This window comes from Arachis duranensis, chromosome 9 (genome assembly GCF_000817695.3).
Source record: "Arachis duranensis cultivar V14167 chromosome 9, aradu.V14167.gnm2.J7QH, whole genome shotgun sequence".
Classification (NCBI taxonomy): Eukaryota; Viridiplantae; Streptophyta; class Magnoliopsida; order Fabales; family Fabaceae; genus Arachis; species Arachis duranensis.
In genome coordinates, this window is record NC_029780.3 from 36,772,771 (window position 1) to 36,789,953 (window position 17,183).

General features: G+C 38.9%; 1 protein-coding gene across 1 annotated transcript; it reads left to right on the forward strand.

The window, feature by feature from the left end:
- Window positions 1–11,768: 11,768 nt before the first annotated feature.
- Window positions 11,769–14,272, forward strand: LOC107465175 (uncharacterized). Its single transcript, XM_016084170.1, has 3 exons — window positions 11,769–12,302; window positions 13,277–13,902; window positions 14,050–14,272. Exons 1-3 carry the CDS (start codon window positions 11,769–11,771, stop codon window positions 14,270–14,272), a joined length of 1,383 nt encoding a protein of 460 aa, XP_015939656.1.
- The last annotated feature ends 2,911 nt before the right edge of the window (window positions 14,273–17,183 follow it).

A 17,183-nucleotide genomic window follows, 5' to 3' on the forward strand; every position in this document is an offset into this window, starting at 1 on the left:
GCTTTGACAACATTCAACTTAAACTCATCCTCATTGACTCTTAGGGTCACCTCCCCTTTTTGGACATCAATGAGGGTTTGTCCAGTTGCTAGGAAAGCTCTTCCTTGAATGAGAGTTGCACTCTTGTGCTCCTCTATTTCCACCACCACAAAGTCAGTGGGAAAAGCAAATGGCCCAACCTTGACAATCATGTCCTTAATTACACCTGATGGAATTTTAGTCGAACCATTAGCAAGTTGGAGGCATATCCGGGTTGGTTTGACTTCTTCAGTCAAACCAAGCTTTCTAATAGTGGATGTAGGTATCAGGTTGATACTTGCCCCAAGATCGCATAGAGCTGTCTTGGTATAAGCATTCTCTAATATGCATGGTATCATAAAGCTTCTGGGATCTTTAAGCTTCTCTGGTAAGATTTTTAAAATGACTGCACTGTATTCTTCAGTGAGGAAAACTTTTTCAGTTTTCCTCCAATCCTTCTTATGACTTAATATCTCTTTCATGAACTTAGCGTAAGAGGGTATTTGCTCAAGTGCCTCTACAAACGGAATATTTATTTCAAGAGTCCTGAGATAGTCTTCAAAGCAAGCAAATTGCTTATCCTGTTCCGCTTGGCGGAGTTTTTGAGGATAAGGCATCTTGGCTTTATATTCTTCAACCTTATTTGCTGCAGGTTTATTGCCTACGGAAGTGGTTGGAGAAGCCTGCTTAAAGGGGTTATTATCAGCACTTGCAGGTGTCTGATCCCTTACTGGCATTTGAACGCCAGAATTGTGGGCTGCATGGGCATTTAACGCCAGATTGCTACCCTTTTCTGGCGTTTGAACGCCAGAATTGGCACCAGAATAGGCGTTTAACGCCAATGTCTGACCCTTTTCTGGCGTTTGAATGCCAGGATCATTCCTCTCTGGGCTCTTACTGTACTCAGAGGGATTTTGGGCAGTGGATTGGTCATCCTTTGTCAGTTATTCTTTTCTTGGCTTTCTGCTGCTTTGAGTTGAGATATTCAATGTCTTTCTTCTCCTTAAATGAACAGCTTGGCACACTCTTCTGTTATTTGTTTAGATAACATCTGTCTTGTCTGATCCAATTGTGCTTCCATATTTTTGTTAGCATTTTCAATATCTTGTAACATTTCTTTGAAGTCTGCTAACTGTTTTGTTAGAAGAAGTATTTGCTGATTGAGTTCAGTAACTTGTTCTGGAGGACTCATTACCTAAGTACAGATGTTGATTTCTAGCAACTGTATCTATGAGCTCTTGAGCCTCCTCAATTGTTTTTCTCATGTGTATAGATCCACAAGCTGAGTAATCTATCAGACATCTGGGCCTTTTCTGTAAGCCCGTAGCAGAAGATGTCTAACTGCACCCATTCTGAAAACATTTCAGAGGGGCATTTCCTTAGCATCTCTCTGTACCTCTCCCAGGCATCATAAAAGGATTTGTTATCCTCTTGATTAAAGCCTTAGATGTCCAGCCTTAACTGTGTCATGCTTTTTAGAGGGAAATATTGATTCAGATATTTGTCTGACAACTGTTTCCATGTTCTTATGCTAGCTTTGGGTTGGTTATTTAACCACCTCTTAGCTTGATCTTTTATAGCAAATGGGAACAGTAGCAATCTATAGACATCCTGATCCACTTCCTTATCACGTACTATGTCAGCAATTTGTAAGAACTGTGCCAGAAACTCAGTAGGTTCTTCTTGTGAAAGACCGGAATACTGGCAATTTTGCTGCACCATGATAATGAGCTGAGGATTTAACTCAAAGCTACTGGCTTTGATGGAGGGTATACAGATACTACTTCCATATGAAGCAGTAGTGGGATTAGCGTATGACCCCAAAGTCCTTCTGGACTGTTCATTTCCACTTAGGTCTATGATAGAGAAAGGGAGATGATGTGGATTGCAAATAAAATATATTTTTGTTTTCTTTTTGAATGATAAACCGAATTAAAAGGGAATAAAATAAAATAATTGGAAAATAGGATATAAGTTTCGAGAATTGAGGGAAGAAAAAAATGGTTAGGAGGTTTTGAAAAAGATATGTCTTAAAATTAAGGATACTTGTAAGAAAATAAAATAAGATAAAATAAAAGAAAAAATTTGAAAAATGTATGATTTTTTTGAAAAAGATTTGAATTTTGAAATTTTAAGAACTACGATAAGGTAGAATAAAAATTTTAAAATAAAAATATGAAATTTTAAAAGTAAATTTCGAAAATTCAATTAAAATAAGGAGAAAAGGTATTATTTGAATTTAATGAGGAAAGAGAAAAACACACAAAAGACACAAAACTTAAAAAATTTTAGATCTAATGCTCTTTGTTTTCGAAAATTTGGAGGGAAAACACCAAGGAACACCAAACTTAAAAATTTTAAGATCAAAACACAAAGAAGACTCAAGAACACTTTGAAGACTTACAAGAACAACAAGAACAAAATTCAAAGACTCAAGAACGCAAAAAGAACACCAAACTTAAAAGTTTGACACAAGATTTAATCAAAGAAAAATTATTTTTGAAAAAATTTTGAAAGGAAGATACCAAATTACCAAGAATATAAGCACAATGCTCTAGCCAACTGAGTTAGAAATTTAACGTGTTTTGAAAAGGTATTTAATATTTATTTATTTTTTTTGAATACTGATAATTTAAAAATGCACAACAAAAACAAGGAAAGACACAGAACAAGAAAAACTAAAGATCAAACAGAAAAATAAACAAGAACAAGTAATGAAAATTTTGAAGAAAAATAAGATCATGCAATTCGAAAATTATGAAGGAAAATAAAAATATGCAATTGACACCAAACTTAAAATATGAAACTAAACTCAAACAAAAGACTCAAAGAAAAATTAAAAGTTAATAAAGAAAAATAATATTTTTGAAAGATTTTTGAAAGAAAAATATAAGATGCAATTCTAGTGACTCTAAATCAAAATATAAATTTTTCCTAATCTAAGTAACAGGATAAACCGTTAGTTGTCCAAGCTCGAACAATCCCTGGCAACGGCGCCAAAAACTTGGTGCACAGAATTGTGATACACAACTCTGATGCCACTAACCAGCAAGTGCACTGGGTCATCCAAGTAATACCTTACGTCAGTAAGGGTCGATTCCACAGAGATTGTCGGCTTGAAGCAAGCTATGGTTATCTTGTAATTCTAAGTCAGGATATCAATAATAATTCTTAGTTTTAGTTGTGAAATGTAAAAGAACATGAAATAAATAATACTTGTTATGCAGTAATGGAGAATAGGTTGAGGTTTTGGAGATGCTCTGTCTTCTGAAATAAATAATACTTATCTGTGGCGTTTTGAGTTGAATCACCAAAGAGAATGAACTGCTAGAGCTTCACCCTCATTCAGATTGGATGACCGCGGCCATACGGCATTTGATCTGAAGCAGAGGAGATTAATGACCGCGGCCATACGGCGTTGAACACATACAACCTGCCATAGAAGAAATCATTCACAAGCAAAGGAGACAGTAATACCAGAGTTAATTCAGAAAGACAAAGCAACTCCAATCCTTAATCATCTTCCTATTACTGATTCCATTCAAATTTACAAAGTATTTTATACCCTTTTTCTTTATTTACGTGTCAACTTAGTTTAAATCTCACAAATACAAATCCAACAACTCTTCCATCCGCCTAATTAAGACCTGCAAGATAACCATAGGTTGCTTGAAACCACAATTCTCGTGGGATCGACCCTGGCTCGCTCAGGTATTACTTGGACGACCCGGTGCACTTGCTGGTACAGTTGTACGGAGTGTGGGGATTCGTGCGCCAGTGGACCTTCGGGGATCAATTGCACCTCCAAGATAGTGCTTCAACCTCTGGCCATTAACTGTAAACTTTCTGTCAAAATTCTCTTCCTGAGTTTCTACATGACCATATAGTGATGCCCTGGTTACCACAAATGGTCCTGACCACCGGGATTTCAGCTTCCTAGGAAAGAGTTTGAGCCTGCAATTGAACAGAAGCACCCTCTAACCTGGATCAAAGACTCTGATGACAATCTTCTTATCATGCCATATCTTAGTTCTCTCCTTATAGGGCTTGGCATTCTCATAGGTCGAATATCTGAATTCATCAAGCTCATTCAACTGAAGCATTCTCTTTATTCCTGCAGCTTGAGCATCAAAGTTCAGAAACTTAATTGCCCAGTAAGCTTTATGCTCCAGCTCAACTGGCAAGTGACAGGCTTTACCATAGACTAACTGATAAGGGGACATGCGAATAGAAGTCTTGTAAGCTATCCGGTACGCCCAGAGAGCATCATCAAGCTTCCTAGACTAGTCTTTCCTTGAGGTACTGACGGTCTTCTCTAGAATCCTCTTGAGTTCTCTATTAGAAACCTCAACCTGTCTACTTGTCTGAGGGTGATAGGGGTTGCCACTTTATGACGGACTTTATACCTCTACAAAAGTGAGTCTAGCTGTCTCTTACAGAAGTGACTTCCACCATCACTAATGAGTATCCTTGGGACACTAAACCGGCTGAAAAAATATCTCTGAAGAAAGCTCATCACCACTTTGGCATCATTTGTGGGAAGAACTATAGCTTCCACCCACCTGGACACAAAATCAACTACCACCAAGATATAGTTGTTGGAATATGAGGGTGGAAAAGGTCCCATGAAGTCAATACCCCACACATCAAACAACTCAATCTCAAGAATCCCCTGTTGTGGCATATCAAGGTTGGCAGGGAGATTCTTTGCTCTTTCACATCTGTCACAGTTCTTCACAAATGCTCTTGAATCCCGGAAGAGAGTCGGCCAGTAAAAAACGCTCTGAAGGACCTTTGTAGCTATCCTTTCACCACCAAAGTGGCCTAAATAATCAGAGCCATGACAACGCCAAAGAATCTGCTGTGTTTCCTCACCTGAGACACTCCTCCAAATTATACCATCAGATCATCTTCTAAAAAGGTATGGTTCCTCCCAAAAGCAGTACTTTGCATTGATGACAAGTCATCTTAGCCTAGTTTCACTAGTCTTTTTCTTTATTTTCATTAGGTTTTATGCACTTTCTTGCATTCTAAGTAGGTGATTTGGAATGAAAATGCATGACTTCTTTAAATCAAACAACCATAATCTAATTGATGCTAAATCATGAGGTTTAGGCTAAATTTAATTGATTTTTTAATGATTTATAAACCTTGTGAATTTGGTGATACTTTAATTGGTTGTTTTGATTAATTGTAGGTGAAGAAAAGAAGAAAAGAAGAAAGCGTGGCCTAAAAAGCGTGGCCCAAGGAAGAACCCTTCTTATTCAAGAGGTGCTCTGATGGAATGATTAGGAGGTGTGTCCATGAAAATGAAATGAAGGACATATTGTGGCATTGTCATGGTTCAGCATATGGTGGACACTTTGGACCAGAGAGAACAGCTGCAAAGGTACTACAAAGCGGTTTCTATTGGCCAACTATCTTTAAGGATGCCAGAGAGTTTGTTCACCAATGCAATGAATGCCAAAGAGCTGGAGGATTGACAAAAAGGAATGAAACGCCTCAAAATTTCATATTGGAAGTAGAGCTATTTGACCTATGGGGTATTGATTTCATGGGACCTTTTCCCCCTTCTTACTCTTTCAGATACATCTTGGTGGCAGTGGAGTATGTCTCAAAGTGGGTGGAAGCCATAGCCACAACCACTTGTGATGCACAGATTGTTCTTCAATTCCTTAAAAAGCATATTTTCACTAGATATGGAGTGCCCAAGGGTCTTGTCAGCGATGGTGGTAGCCACTTCTGCAACAAACAAATGGAGAAGCTCATCCACAAATATGGAGTAATCCATAAAGTAGCCACACCATACCATCCTCAGACTAATGGCCAGGCTGAACTAGCAAATAGAGAGTTGAAGAGAATTTTAGAAAAAACAGTGGGAAGCACAAGGAAAGATTGGGCCAGGAAGTTAGAAGATGCACTCTGGGCATATAGGACGGCTTTCAAAACTCCCATTGGAAAGTCGCCATTTCAGCTATTATATGGAAAATCTTGTCACCTCCCTGTAGAGCTTGAACATAAAGCTTTTTGGGCCACTAAACTCCTTAACCTTGATTCTCAAGCAGCAGGAGAAAAGAGGCTGCTATAACTAAATGAGTTGGATGAGTTTAGACTAGAAGTTTATGAGAGTGCTAAGATATACAAGGAAAGAGCTAAGAGGTGGCATGACAAGAAGATCACACAGAAAGAGTTCAAGCCAGGACAGCAAGTGCTCCTGTATAACTCAAGGCTCAAGATCTTTCCTGGCAAGCTCAAGTCCAAATGGACAGGTCCATATCTAGTAACAAAAGTTTTTTCCTTATGGAAGTCTAGAGCTGCTAGATGAAGCTACACAGAGCCACTTCACAGCAAATGGGCACAGAGCAAAGCCGTATCTAGGAGGACAATGGGACAAGGAAAAAGAAGTTCAGAATTTGAACTGAACAAGCACAAGCACAGAGGATGTCAAGCTAGTGACAATAAAAGAGCGCTTGTTGGGAGGCAACCCAACCTGAGGTAATTTTCTTTTCATAAGCTTTTCAATAAAAAGGTTGTATGACTTGTATGTATCGCAAGGAGCTAAGTTTGGTGTTCCACACTAAAACAAATTAAGAGAGAATGAAGCATTCTAAGTTTGGTGTTCCACCAAAATTTGATCTAAAAACACATTCTCACTTTCTGCCTAATGCTAGCTCCAAGCAACCAGACAAATCATTTAACCATTTAGCTGTTTCTAGTTCATAGTTCTATAATTGGTTAACTTGTTGCATCAGAGGCAGTTACAAGGAATTGAGTTTGGTGCTCCCACACCAAATTAAATCCAGGAGACACACTCAATTTATGCATACTGACCATTCATTTAAGGGCTTGAGAAGCAAGCAACTTTTGAGAATTATGCAAGAAACTAGCCAACATGTGAAGACAATTTGCATTATGACTCAAAAGGGATACAACAAGAGAAAGAATGAAAAGCTGCAACTCAAGAGGTTGTATCTACACTTAATCCTTGTTGTTGTGAAATGTTTTAATTCAGAAATTCTTGTATGTCTTGCTAAAGTGTTCATCTAGTTGCAAATGAAGTTGTTTGATTAAATATGCTAATATGCATGATGTTTGTTATCCATCACTTAGCTTTGAATTCTGTTTTGTTTCCCTTGCTATTTGAATAAAAGGGAGATGTCTGATTTAGAAAAGTAATTGTTCAATGTTGCAAAAGTTAGAATGGAAGTTAGTGGTGGTATATGTGTTTGATTTAATTGATAGTTCATAGAATAAATGCTGCAGAATGACTTGTTACTTGAAGCTTAAGCTAGTTTGCTGCTATGATCCTTCAATTAATGAAAGTCCCTTGAAAGTAAACCAAAACAAAGAGAAAAAGAAAGAAGAAAGCCAAAAGTTGGCAAGAAATAAGGCTAGACACCAATAGCTTGGACCCTAGGACATATGCCTGTGGTGTTCGTGTACTAGGATATGCTTGGACAAGTAAGTTCTAAGGAGTATTTTAAAACTTGGCAACTTAGATCAACTGATTTGGGATTGCCAACTGAAAGTTCACAATAAAGAGCAACCTAGCTACAAAACATTTAGTTACCCAAAGAGATGCTGGGCATCAATGATCCAAGGAAGAAAGAGTGAGCCATGTGTCTATGGTGAAGAAATGTTAAGTGAAATTAAGCCAAAAGGCCACTGCAACATTTGCCACCAAGTATTTAATAAGTAATAAGCTCTTTATGCAAAAGAAAGAAGAAAAGCTAACAAGGGAAGTGATCAAAAAGTAAGACATTGTTGCAGCAACCTTAGTGGATCCTTAAGGAAACATTGTTTGTTTTGACAGCAAGAAATAAATGAGCTACTTTTGAATCTCCATAAAACCCAATAAGCCAAATTCAACTATCTGCTTAATAAGGACATATATACTTATCTATTTCATTCTATCTTCTCTTGTGTTTGATGCTTGCTTGGGGACAAGCAAGTTTTAAGTTTGGTGTTGTGATGACAAGTCATCTTAGCCTAGTTTCACTAGTCTTTTTCTTTATTTTCATTAGGTTTTATGCACTTTCTTGCATTCTAAGTAAGTAATTTGGAATGAAAATGCATGACTTCTTTGAATCAAACAACCACCATCTAATTGATGCTAAATACATTTTCCCTCAAGGGACCAAGGCACAATGCTCTGCTCACTTTGTGAGCTGAGCACAATATGAAGCCAAGAAACAAGGAAATGAAAAACAATGCTCAGCTCACCAAGTGAGCATTATCGGGCTCTCACAAGAAATAAATCAAAGAAAATAAGTTGCCAATGCTTGCTCCAAGGATTGAACCCATGACCAAAGGGGGTTGGGGGAGCGCTACTCACAAGGGAAAATGAGCTAAAAATGGCCAAATGCATCCTCCAAGGTTCGAACCAAGCACCTAGAGGAAGCAAGGAGCAAGGCGCCACTTCCTTCACCAAGAGAAAAGCTTCAACGCATGCTTCCCTCAAGTTTCGAACCAAGGACCTTCCCTTGGATGCCTCAATGCTCAGCTCACTTGGAGAGCTGAGCGCTACCCATGGTGCATCACACAAGCATCTTGACATGTGCCAGGGAAGTGGAGCGCGCATCTTGACACGGTCCAGGGGCACAAGGCGCGCAACAATTTTGCACCAAGGCACCAATGCTCAGCTCACAAAGTGAGCTGAGCATTCCCTTGATGCCTTCCACGCTACAAAAGGATCCACACACAAAGCCTCAATGCTCAGCTCAACTTGTGAGCTGAGCATCCTCCTGGAACCAATTTCTTCATGGGCTGGAAAATCAATTAAAAATCCAATTAAATTCAAATCTTCACTAAATCAAAAGCCCATCCAAATTCCAAAATCCAAGAATGGAAGGTGTATAAATAGGAGCTAGTTTGATGTAATTAGGACGGCTAGAATCACTTTTGAATTTTCCTTTAACTTCCATTTTCATTTTTTTGAACTTTTACTTTGGAATTTAATTCTTAGAGAATTGGGAAGGAGAATTGATCTCTCTTCTTCCTTGTTCTTGCTTGGGCACTCTTTATTTTTGATTTTGGATCTTGGGTGAAGAATTGAAGAACTTCTGTTTCAATCTCACCTTGAGATCCCTTACTTTAATTTTCTGCATAATTGAATTTTAATTTCCATTCTCTGCTTCATCTTCTACTCTTTCTGCAATTTACTTTCCTTTAGTTCTTTTGCAATTGTTCTTGTTGGATCAAGGAAGGATTTGAGATCTAGACTTGTTTTCTAGTCTCTTCCACTCCTGAGATCTACAACCTCTTTTAATTTGCTGCAATTTAGCATCAGTCATTTTCTATTTTCATTCTACAAGCATTTTTATCTTTCTGTTTGAGATCTATTGCACTTCAATTCATATTTAGTTCTTCTGCTAGTTGCAATTTATTTCTGTCTTGTTTAAATTCTGCAATTCCAATTCCCGATTCCTTTTATGATTCAAGCAATTTACATTTCTTGCACTCTAAGCTTTAGCCATTTACATTTCTTGCAATCTAAGTTTATGCAACTTCATTTACTTGTTCTTTAAGATTCAGCTTCTTTACTTCGATTGCTCTTTAATTTACTGCAATTGCCCTTCTCCCTTTACATTTCAAGCAATTTAGCTTCTGTCAATCACAAATCACACAACTCAACTTCTATTTGCTTGACTAAATCAACCACTGAGCTAAAATTGCTCAATCCTTCAATCCTTGTGGGATCGACCTCACTCCCGTGAGTTTTATTACTTGATGCGACCCGGTGCACTTGCCGGTGAGTTTTGTGTCGGATCATTTTCCGCACATCAAGTTTTTGGCGCCGTTGCCGGGGATTGAAATAGATTGACAATGATAAAGTGAAGTGGAGGTCTAGATCAAGCACTTTTTCTTTTCTGTCTCTTTAATTTTTAACTAACCCACTAACTGTTTGAATTTTTGCTTAAGCTAACTAAAACTTCACTCTAGCAATAGATTGAAGTGTCACTGGTTTTGTGTGTTTCTTGTGTTTTGTTTATATGACAGATACAAGAAGAGCTACACCCACCTTTCATGAACAAGATGAACGAACCCTCAGGAGATTAAGAAGAGCTGAAAGAGGGAAAAACATTGTTAGAGAGGAGGAGTCAGAAGAAGAATTTCAAGACATGGAAGAACATTCAACCAATCCACCAGGAGGAGCAGCCAATAACAACAACAATCCACCACAGAGGAGAGTTTTGGCCTCCTATACATTTGCAAATCCTAGACATTGCAGAAGCAGCATTTTAACTCCAAATGTAAATGCAAACAACTTCAAATTGAAGCCACAACTCATCACCTTGGTTCAAAATAATTGCTCTTATGGAGGAGGACCACTTGAAGACCCCAACCAACACTTATCTACCTTCTTGAGGATTTGTGACACTGTCAAAACCAATGGTGTGCCTCCTGACAGCTACAAGCTACTGCTCTTTCCATTCTCTCTCAGAGACAAAGTCACTCAATGGTTGGAATCATTCCCAAGAGACAGCATCAACAATTGGGATGATTAGGTAACCAAGTTCCTTGCCAAATTTTACCTACCTCAAAGGATCATTAGGTTGAAGACTGAGGTACAAACATTCACACAAATGGAGGCTGAACCCATCTATGAGGCATGGGAGAGCTACAAGGCTCTAATTAGGAAGTGTCCTCCTGAAATGTTTACTGAATGGGATAAGTTGCAGAATTTTTATGAAGGCTTAACATTGAAATCCCAGGAAGCATTGGATCACTCAGCTGGAGGCTCTTTGCAACTCATGAAAACTGCAGAGGAAGCTCAAAATCTCATTGATATGGTGGCTAACAACCAGTACTTCTTTGCTCACCAAAGGCAACGCCAACCAGCACAAAGGAAAGGAGTGATGGAGTTGGAAGGAGTGGACTCAATCCTGACTCAAAACAAAATGATGCAGCAGAAAATTCAACAATAATTTGAGCAAATGGCCAAGAGGATTGATAGCCTCCAAGTTGCAGCAGTTAACACAAGCCAACCATCAACCACAGGGGGTCAAAATGAAGAAACTCAAGAGGAGCAACAGCAAGAACAAGTCCAGTACATGCACAACCAAAATTCTGGACCAAATGAAGTCTATGGCGATACTTACAACCCTTCATGGAAGAACCACCCCAACCTCAGATGGGGAGACAACCACAATCAAACTCAGCAGCCATGGCAAAGGAACTCAACTCAAAACAATTAGAAAAACACAAACCACAACAACCAGCCGAATAATAACCAAACCACATACAGAAGACCACAAAACACTTACCCCAATGCTAACCATCATCCATCCAATAACCAAACCTCTAACCAAAACACTCATTCTCAACCCTCAACTCCCCACAATCAACCAATCTCACAAGATTCTCAGAGAATTACCAACTTGGAGCTCTTAATGGAAAAATTAATGAAGCACAAAGAAATGACAACAAGGAACCAGGAAGCCTCCATGAAGAATATGGAAAGGCAAATTGGACAGCTCTCCAAGCAGATTGCCATTGAAAGACCCTCAAGCTCACTACCAAGTGACACTATTCCTAATCCAAAAGAGGAGTGTAAGGCAATACAGCTAAGGAGTGGAAAAATCCTAGTGAAAAATGAAGAAGCAACCAAGAAGCCAAAGGAAAGTGACGAGAAACAAGCTGAAGGAGAGAAAGCCAATGATGAAGATGCAACAGCAAGCAAGCAGCTCTAGAATCAGCCTCAAGAAAAGGAAGACCAGGCACCAAAATTAAGAAAAGAGAAGGAAGCAATGGGAGAGTCAACGAAGGAACAAAGGCAGGAATTGAACTTCACACCTCCATTACCATATCCTCAAAGGTTCAGCAAAGAGACTAAGAACCAACACTTCCCAAAATTTCTTGAAGTCTTCAAGAAGTTGGAGATTAATATTCCCTTAGCTAAAGCACTTGAGCAAATGCCCCTGTATGTAAAGTTCTTGAAAGAGCTTATCAACAAGAAGAGGAGTTGGCAAGAAACGGAGATTATACTTCTCACTGAAGAATGTAGTGCTGTGATTCAAGGAGGTATCCCACCAAAGCTCAAAGATCCAGGGAGCTTTGTAGTTTCATGCACCATAGGCAAAATGACCTTAGACAAAGCTCTCTGTGACCTTGGTGCTAGCATTAATCTGATGCCGTTATCAATGATGAGAAAGCTTGCCATAAAAGAACTCAAACCTACCAGGATGTCTTTGGTGATGGCTGACAGATCAATCAAGACACCCAATGGCATTGTGGAAAACTTCTTAGTAAAGGTTGGAGAGTTTATCTTCCCTGCAGACTTTGTAATTCTGAATACAGAGGAAGAAGGAAACAATTCAATCATCTTGGGAAGACCATTCTTAGCCACGGCCAGAGCCATTATTGATGTAGAGAAGGGAGAGATGATTTTCAGGGTGCATAATGAACAAATGGTCATCAATGTCTTCAAATCAATGCAACACCCCCCTGAACAAGAAAACTACATGAAGGTGGATATGATAGAAAGTTTGGTGGAGGAAATGTTAGAAGCCACTTGTCATGAGCAACAGGAAGAAGAAGTGGTAGAGATTTCCAGTGAAGACAAGGAGAAAGAGAAGCCAAAACAAGAGTTGAAGCCTCTTCCCCCTCACCTCAAATATGTGTTTCTGGGAGAAGAAGAGACCCTACTAGTGATCATTAACTCCTCCTTAAATATGGAAGAAGAGACAAGGCTGATTGAAGTGTTGAAAGTCTTCATGGATGATTTTTCTGTCTTTGGCAATTCATTTAATACTTGTTTGCATCATTTAACTCTTGTTTTGAAAAGATGCCAAGAAACTAACTTGGTCTTGAACTGGGAAAAATGCCATTTCATGGTTCCTGAAGGATAGTTCTTGGGCATAAAGTGTCCTGCAAAGGTATAGAAGTTGATAAAGCAAAAATAGAAATTATTGAAAAACTTCCTATACCCGTTAATGTGAAAGTAGTAAGGAGTTTTCTTGGACATGCTGGTTTCTACAGAAGGTTCATCAAAGATTTCTCAAAAATAGCAAAGCCATTGAGCAATCTGCTAGTGATTGACAACCCTTTCATCTTTGATGGCAACTGTAAGCATGCCTTTGAAACCTTAAAGAGAAAACTCATCACAACACCAATCATCACACCCCCTGACTGGAACTTACCTTTTGAACTTATGTGTGATGCAAGTGACCTTGCTATTTGTGCTATGCTGGGACAATAGAGAGATAAGTTGCACCATGTCATATATTATGCCAGCAAAGTGTTAAATGAAGCATAGAAAAATTATACCACCACTGAGAAAGAACTTTTGGCAATTGTTTATGCATTTGATAAGTTTAGGCAATACTTGATTGGCTCAAAAGTTATAGTGTACACTGACCATGCCGCACTCAAGTATTTAATGTCTAAACAGGATTCAAAGCCAAGGCTTATTAGGTGGGTGCTGCTGCTACAAGAGTTTGATATTGAAGTAAGAGATAGGAAGGGAAGTGAAAATCAAGTGGCAGATCATTTATCAAGAGTACCACAAGAAGCCTATCAAGATAGACCACAACAAGTAAATGAGAATTTCCCTGATGAGCACCTATTCCAAATTCAACAAGTACCTTGGTTTGCTGACATAGAAAATTACAAAGTAGGAAGGAAGATACCTCAAGAATTCTCTAAGCAACAAGTGAAAAAGTTACTCAATGAAGCAAGGAAGTTCTTGTGGGACGAACCCTTCTTATTCAAGAGGTGCTCTGATGGAATGATTAGGAGGTATGTCCATGAAAATGAAATGAAGGACATATTGTGGCATTGTCATGGTTCAGCATATGGTGGACACTTTGGACCAGAGAGAATAGCTACAAAGGTACTACAAAACAGTTTCTATTGGCCAACTATCTTCAAGGATGCCAGAGAGTTTGTTCACCAATGCAATGAATGCTAAAGAGCTGGAGAATTGACAAAAAGGAATGAGATGCCTCAAAATTTCATCTTGGAAGTAGAGCTATTTGACCTAAGGGGTATTGATTTCATGGGACCTTTTACCCCTTCTTACTCTTTCAGATACATCTTGGTGGCAGTGGAGTATGTCTCAAAGTGGGTGGAAGCCATAGCCACAACCATATCAGAAAAATTGAAAGCAAACACCTGTGAAAGTTGCTGGGGCATTACGGAGTCCAAATGGCATTCTTCTATAAGGAAATACTCCAAAAGGACATGTGAATGCCGTCTTCTTTTGATCTTGAGGGTCCACTATAATTTGGTTACATCCAGAGTATCCATCTAGAAAACAATAAAAAGCATGACCAGCTAACCTCTCAAGCATCTGATCAATGAAAGGCAAGGGGAAGTGATCCTTCCATGTAGCAGTGTTGAGCCTCCTGTAGTCTATGCACATTCTCCATCCTGTGACTGTCCGTGTAGGAATTAGCTCATTCTTTTCATTCTTGATCACTGTCATCCCTTCTTTCTTGGGAACTACTTGCACAGGACTCACCTAAGGGCTGTTAGAAATAAGGTATATAATGCTGGCTTCCCATAGTTTCATTACCTCTTTTTGGACCACCTCTTTCATAGTTGGATTGAGTCTCCTTTATGGTTGCACAACCGGTTTAGAATCTTCTTCAAGAAGGATCTTGTGCATACACTTGGTTGGACTAATCCCCATTAAATCACCAATGGTCTACCCAAGAGCTGTTTTATGGCTCCTGAGCACTATAATAAGTGCCTCTTCCTCACTATGTTTCAAGGAAGAGCTAATAATCACTGGATATGAATCATTTTCACCTAAGAACACATATTTCAAAGAAGGAGGCAAGGGCTTTAGCTTAAGCTTGGGGACTTCTTCCTCCATCTTATGCGTGTTCACCATGTTCTTCTGGGGTGGTGAATCATCAATCTCAAGTAATTCATACTCAGAGATAGGATCCAGAATATCATCAAGTACCTCAGCTTCTAGTACCTCTTGAACAAGTGGTTCAACAACATCAACTCTCATATAACCCTCAGAATTATTAGGGTGTTTGAGGGCTTCAAATACATTAAGGACCACCTATTCTTTATTGACCTTCAGGGTTAATTCACCCTTTTGCACATCAATCAGAGCTCTACCTGTAGATAAAAAGGGTCTTCCAAGAATAATAGAGGACTTTTTTTCCTCTTCCATATCCAATATAACAAAATTAGCAGAAAAAATAAATGGCCCTACTTTCACAAGTAAATCCTCAACAATCCTCGTAGAAAATTTAATAGAAAGATAAGCAAGTTGAAGAGAAATACGAGTGGGTTTTACCTCCTAAATTTGGAGCTTTTTCATAACTAAAAGTGGCATGAGATTGATGCTAGCTCCAAGATCACACAAAGCTCTTTGAATAGTGACATCTCCAATGGTGCAAGGAATTACAAAGTTCCTTGGATCCTGCATCTTCTCAGGAAGGTTATGTTGAATAATAGCACTGCATTCCTTAGTTAATAGTACTGTCTCATGTTCCTTCCAGTTCCTCTTGTTAGTCAACAGTTCTTTCATGAATTTAGCATAGAGAGGCATTTTCTCAAGAGCTTCAGCAAAAGGAATGTTGATCTGAAGCTTCTTGAAGACTTCTAACAATCTAGAAAATTGCTTGTCCTTGGAAGCCTTATGAAGTCTCTGAGGATATGGCATTTTAGGCTTGTACTCAGAAGCCTTTGGCAATGTAGGATGACTGTCAAGAGAGACTGGGAATGGGTTATCTGCACGCCTTGGAGGGACATGCTCTACCTCTTCTTTCTTCTCCTTTGGAGCTTTTTTTTCAACTAGCTCCTTATTGACCTTAGTCTTAGAACCAGTCACTTTACCACTTTTCAATTGAATGACCTTGCAGTCTTCTCTTGGATTCACCACTGTATCACCAGAAATGTTCTTGAAGGCCTCTCAGGTATCTGCTTGCTCAATTGGCCTACTTGCATCTCCAAGTTCATGATTGATGCTCTGGTTTCCTGTATAAAGTTTGCCATTAGTGATTCCAAATCACTGTTCTTCTGAGACTGAGGAGTTGCTTGCTGAGATAACTAAAACTGGTGGTTATTGAAATTGTTCTGATGAAAACCGCCCTAAGAATCATTATTAAAATTCAGTGCCCTCTGAGGTTGCTCTCTCCACCCTAAATTTGGGTGATTTCTCCACCCCTGATTATAGGTCTTTGCATATGGATCATTATTGGGATTTCTAGGAGCATTACCCATGTAATTAACTTGTTCAGAAGAAGATTGAGCATAATCATAATTCTCACCTTGCATAGAGCTACCAGTCATGTCATAAGGGGCCTCCTGATGTGCATTCTGAGTGTTGACAGCTGAAACCTGCATCCCATTCAATTGTTGAGTAATAAAATTAATCTGCTGAGACTGATGAGCGGATAATTTATACGCTTTTTGGCATTGTTTTTAGGTTAGTTTTTATTATATTTTTATTAGTTTTTAGTTAAAATTCACTTTTTTGGACTTTACTATGAGTTTGTGTGTTTTTTTGTGATTTCAGGTATTTTCTGGCTGAAATTGAAGGACCTGAGCAAAAATCTGATTCAGAGGCTGAAAAGGACTGCAGATGCTGTTGGATTCTGACCTCCCTGCACTCGAAGTGGATTTTCTGGAGCTACAGAAACCCAATTGGCGCGCTCTCAACGGCGTTGGAAAGTAGACATCCTAGGCTTTCGAGCAATATATAATAGTTCATATTTTGTCCAAGATTTGATGGCCCAAACCGGCGTTCCAAATCAGCTCAAAACTGCCCGGCGTTAAACGCCGGAACTGGCACAAGAATGGGAGTTAAACGCCCAAACTGGCACAAAAGCTGGCGTTTAACTCCAAGAGAAGTCTCTACACGAAAATGCTTTAATGCTCAGCCCAAGCACACACCAAGTGGGCCCGAAAGTGGATTTTTATGTAATTTACTCATCTTTGTAAACCCTAGGCTACTAGTTCTCTATAAGTAGGACCTTTTACTATTGTATTTTCATCTTTTGATCTTGGAATCTTTTGATCACTTTAGATCTTAGATCAGATCTTGATTCTTCTGGTTCCCTCTCTGGGGCCGAGGCCAATGATCACTTTTGTTCTTATGTATTTTCAACGGTGGAGTTTCTACACACCATAGATTAAGGTGTGGAGCTCTACTGTACCTCGAGTATTAATGCAATTACTATTATTCTTCTATTCAATTC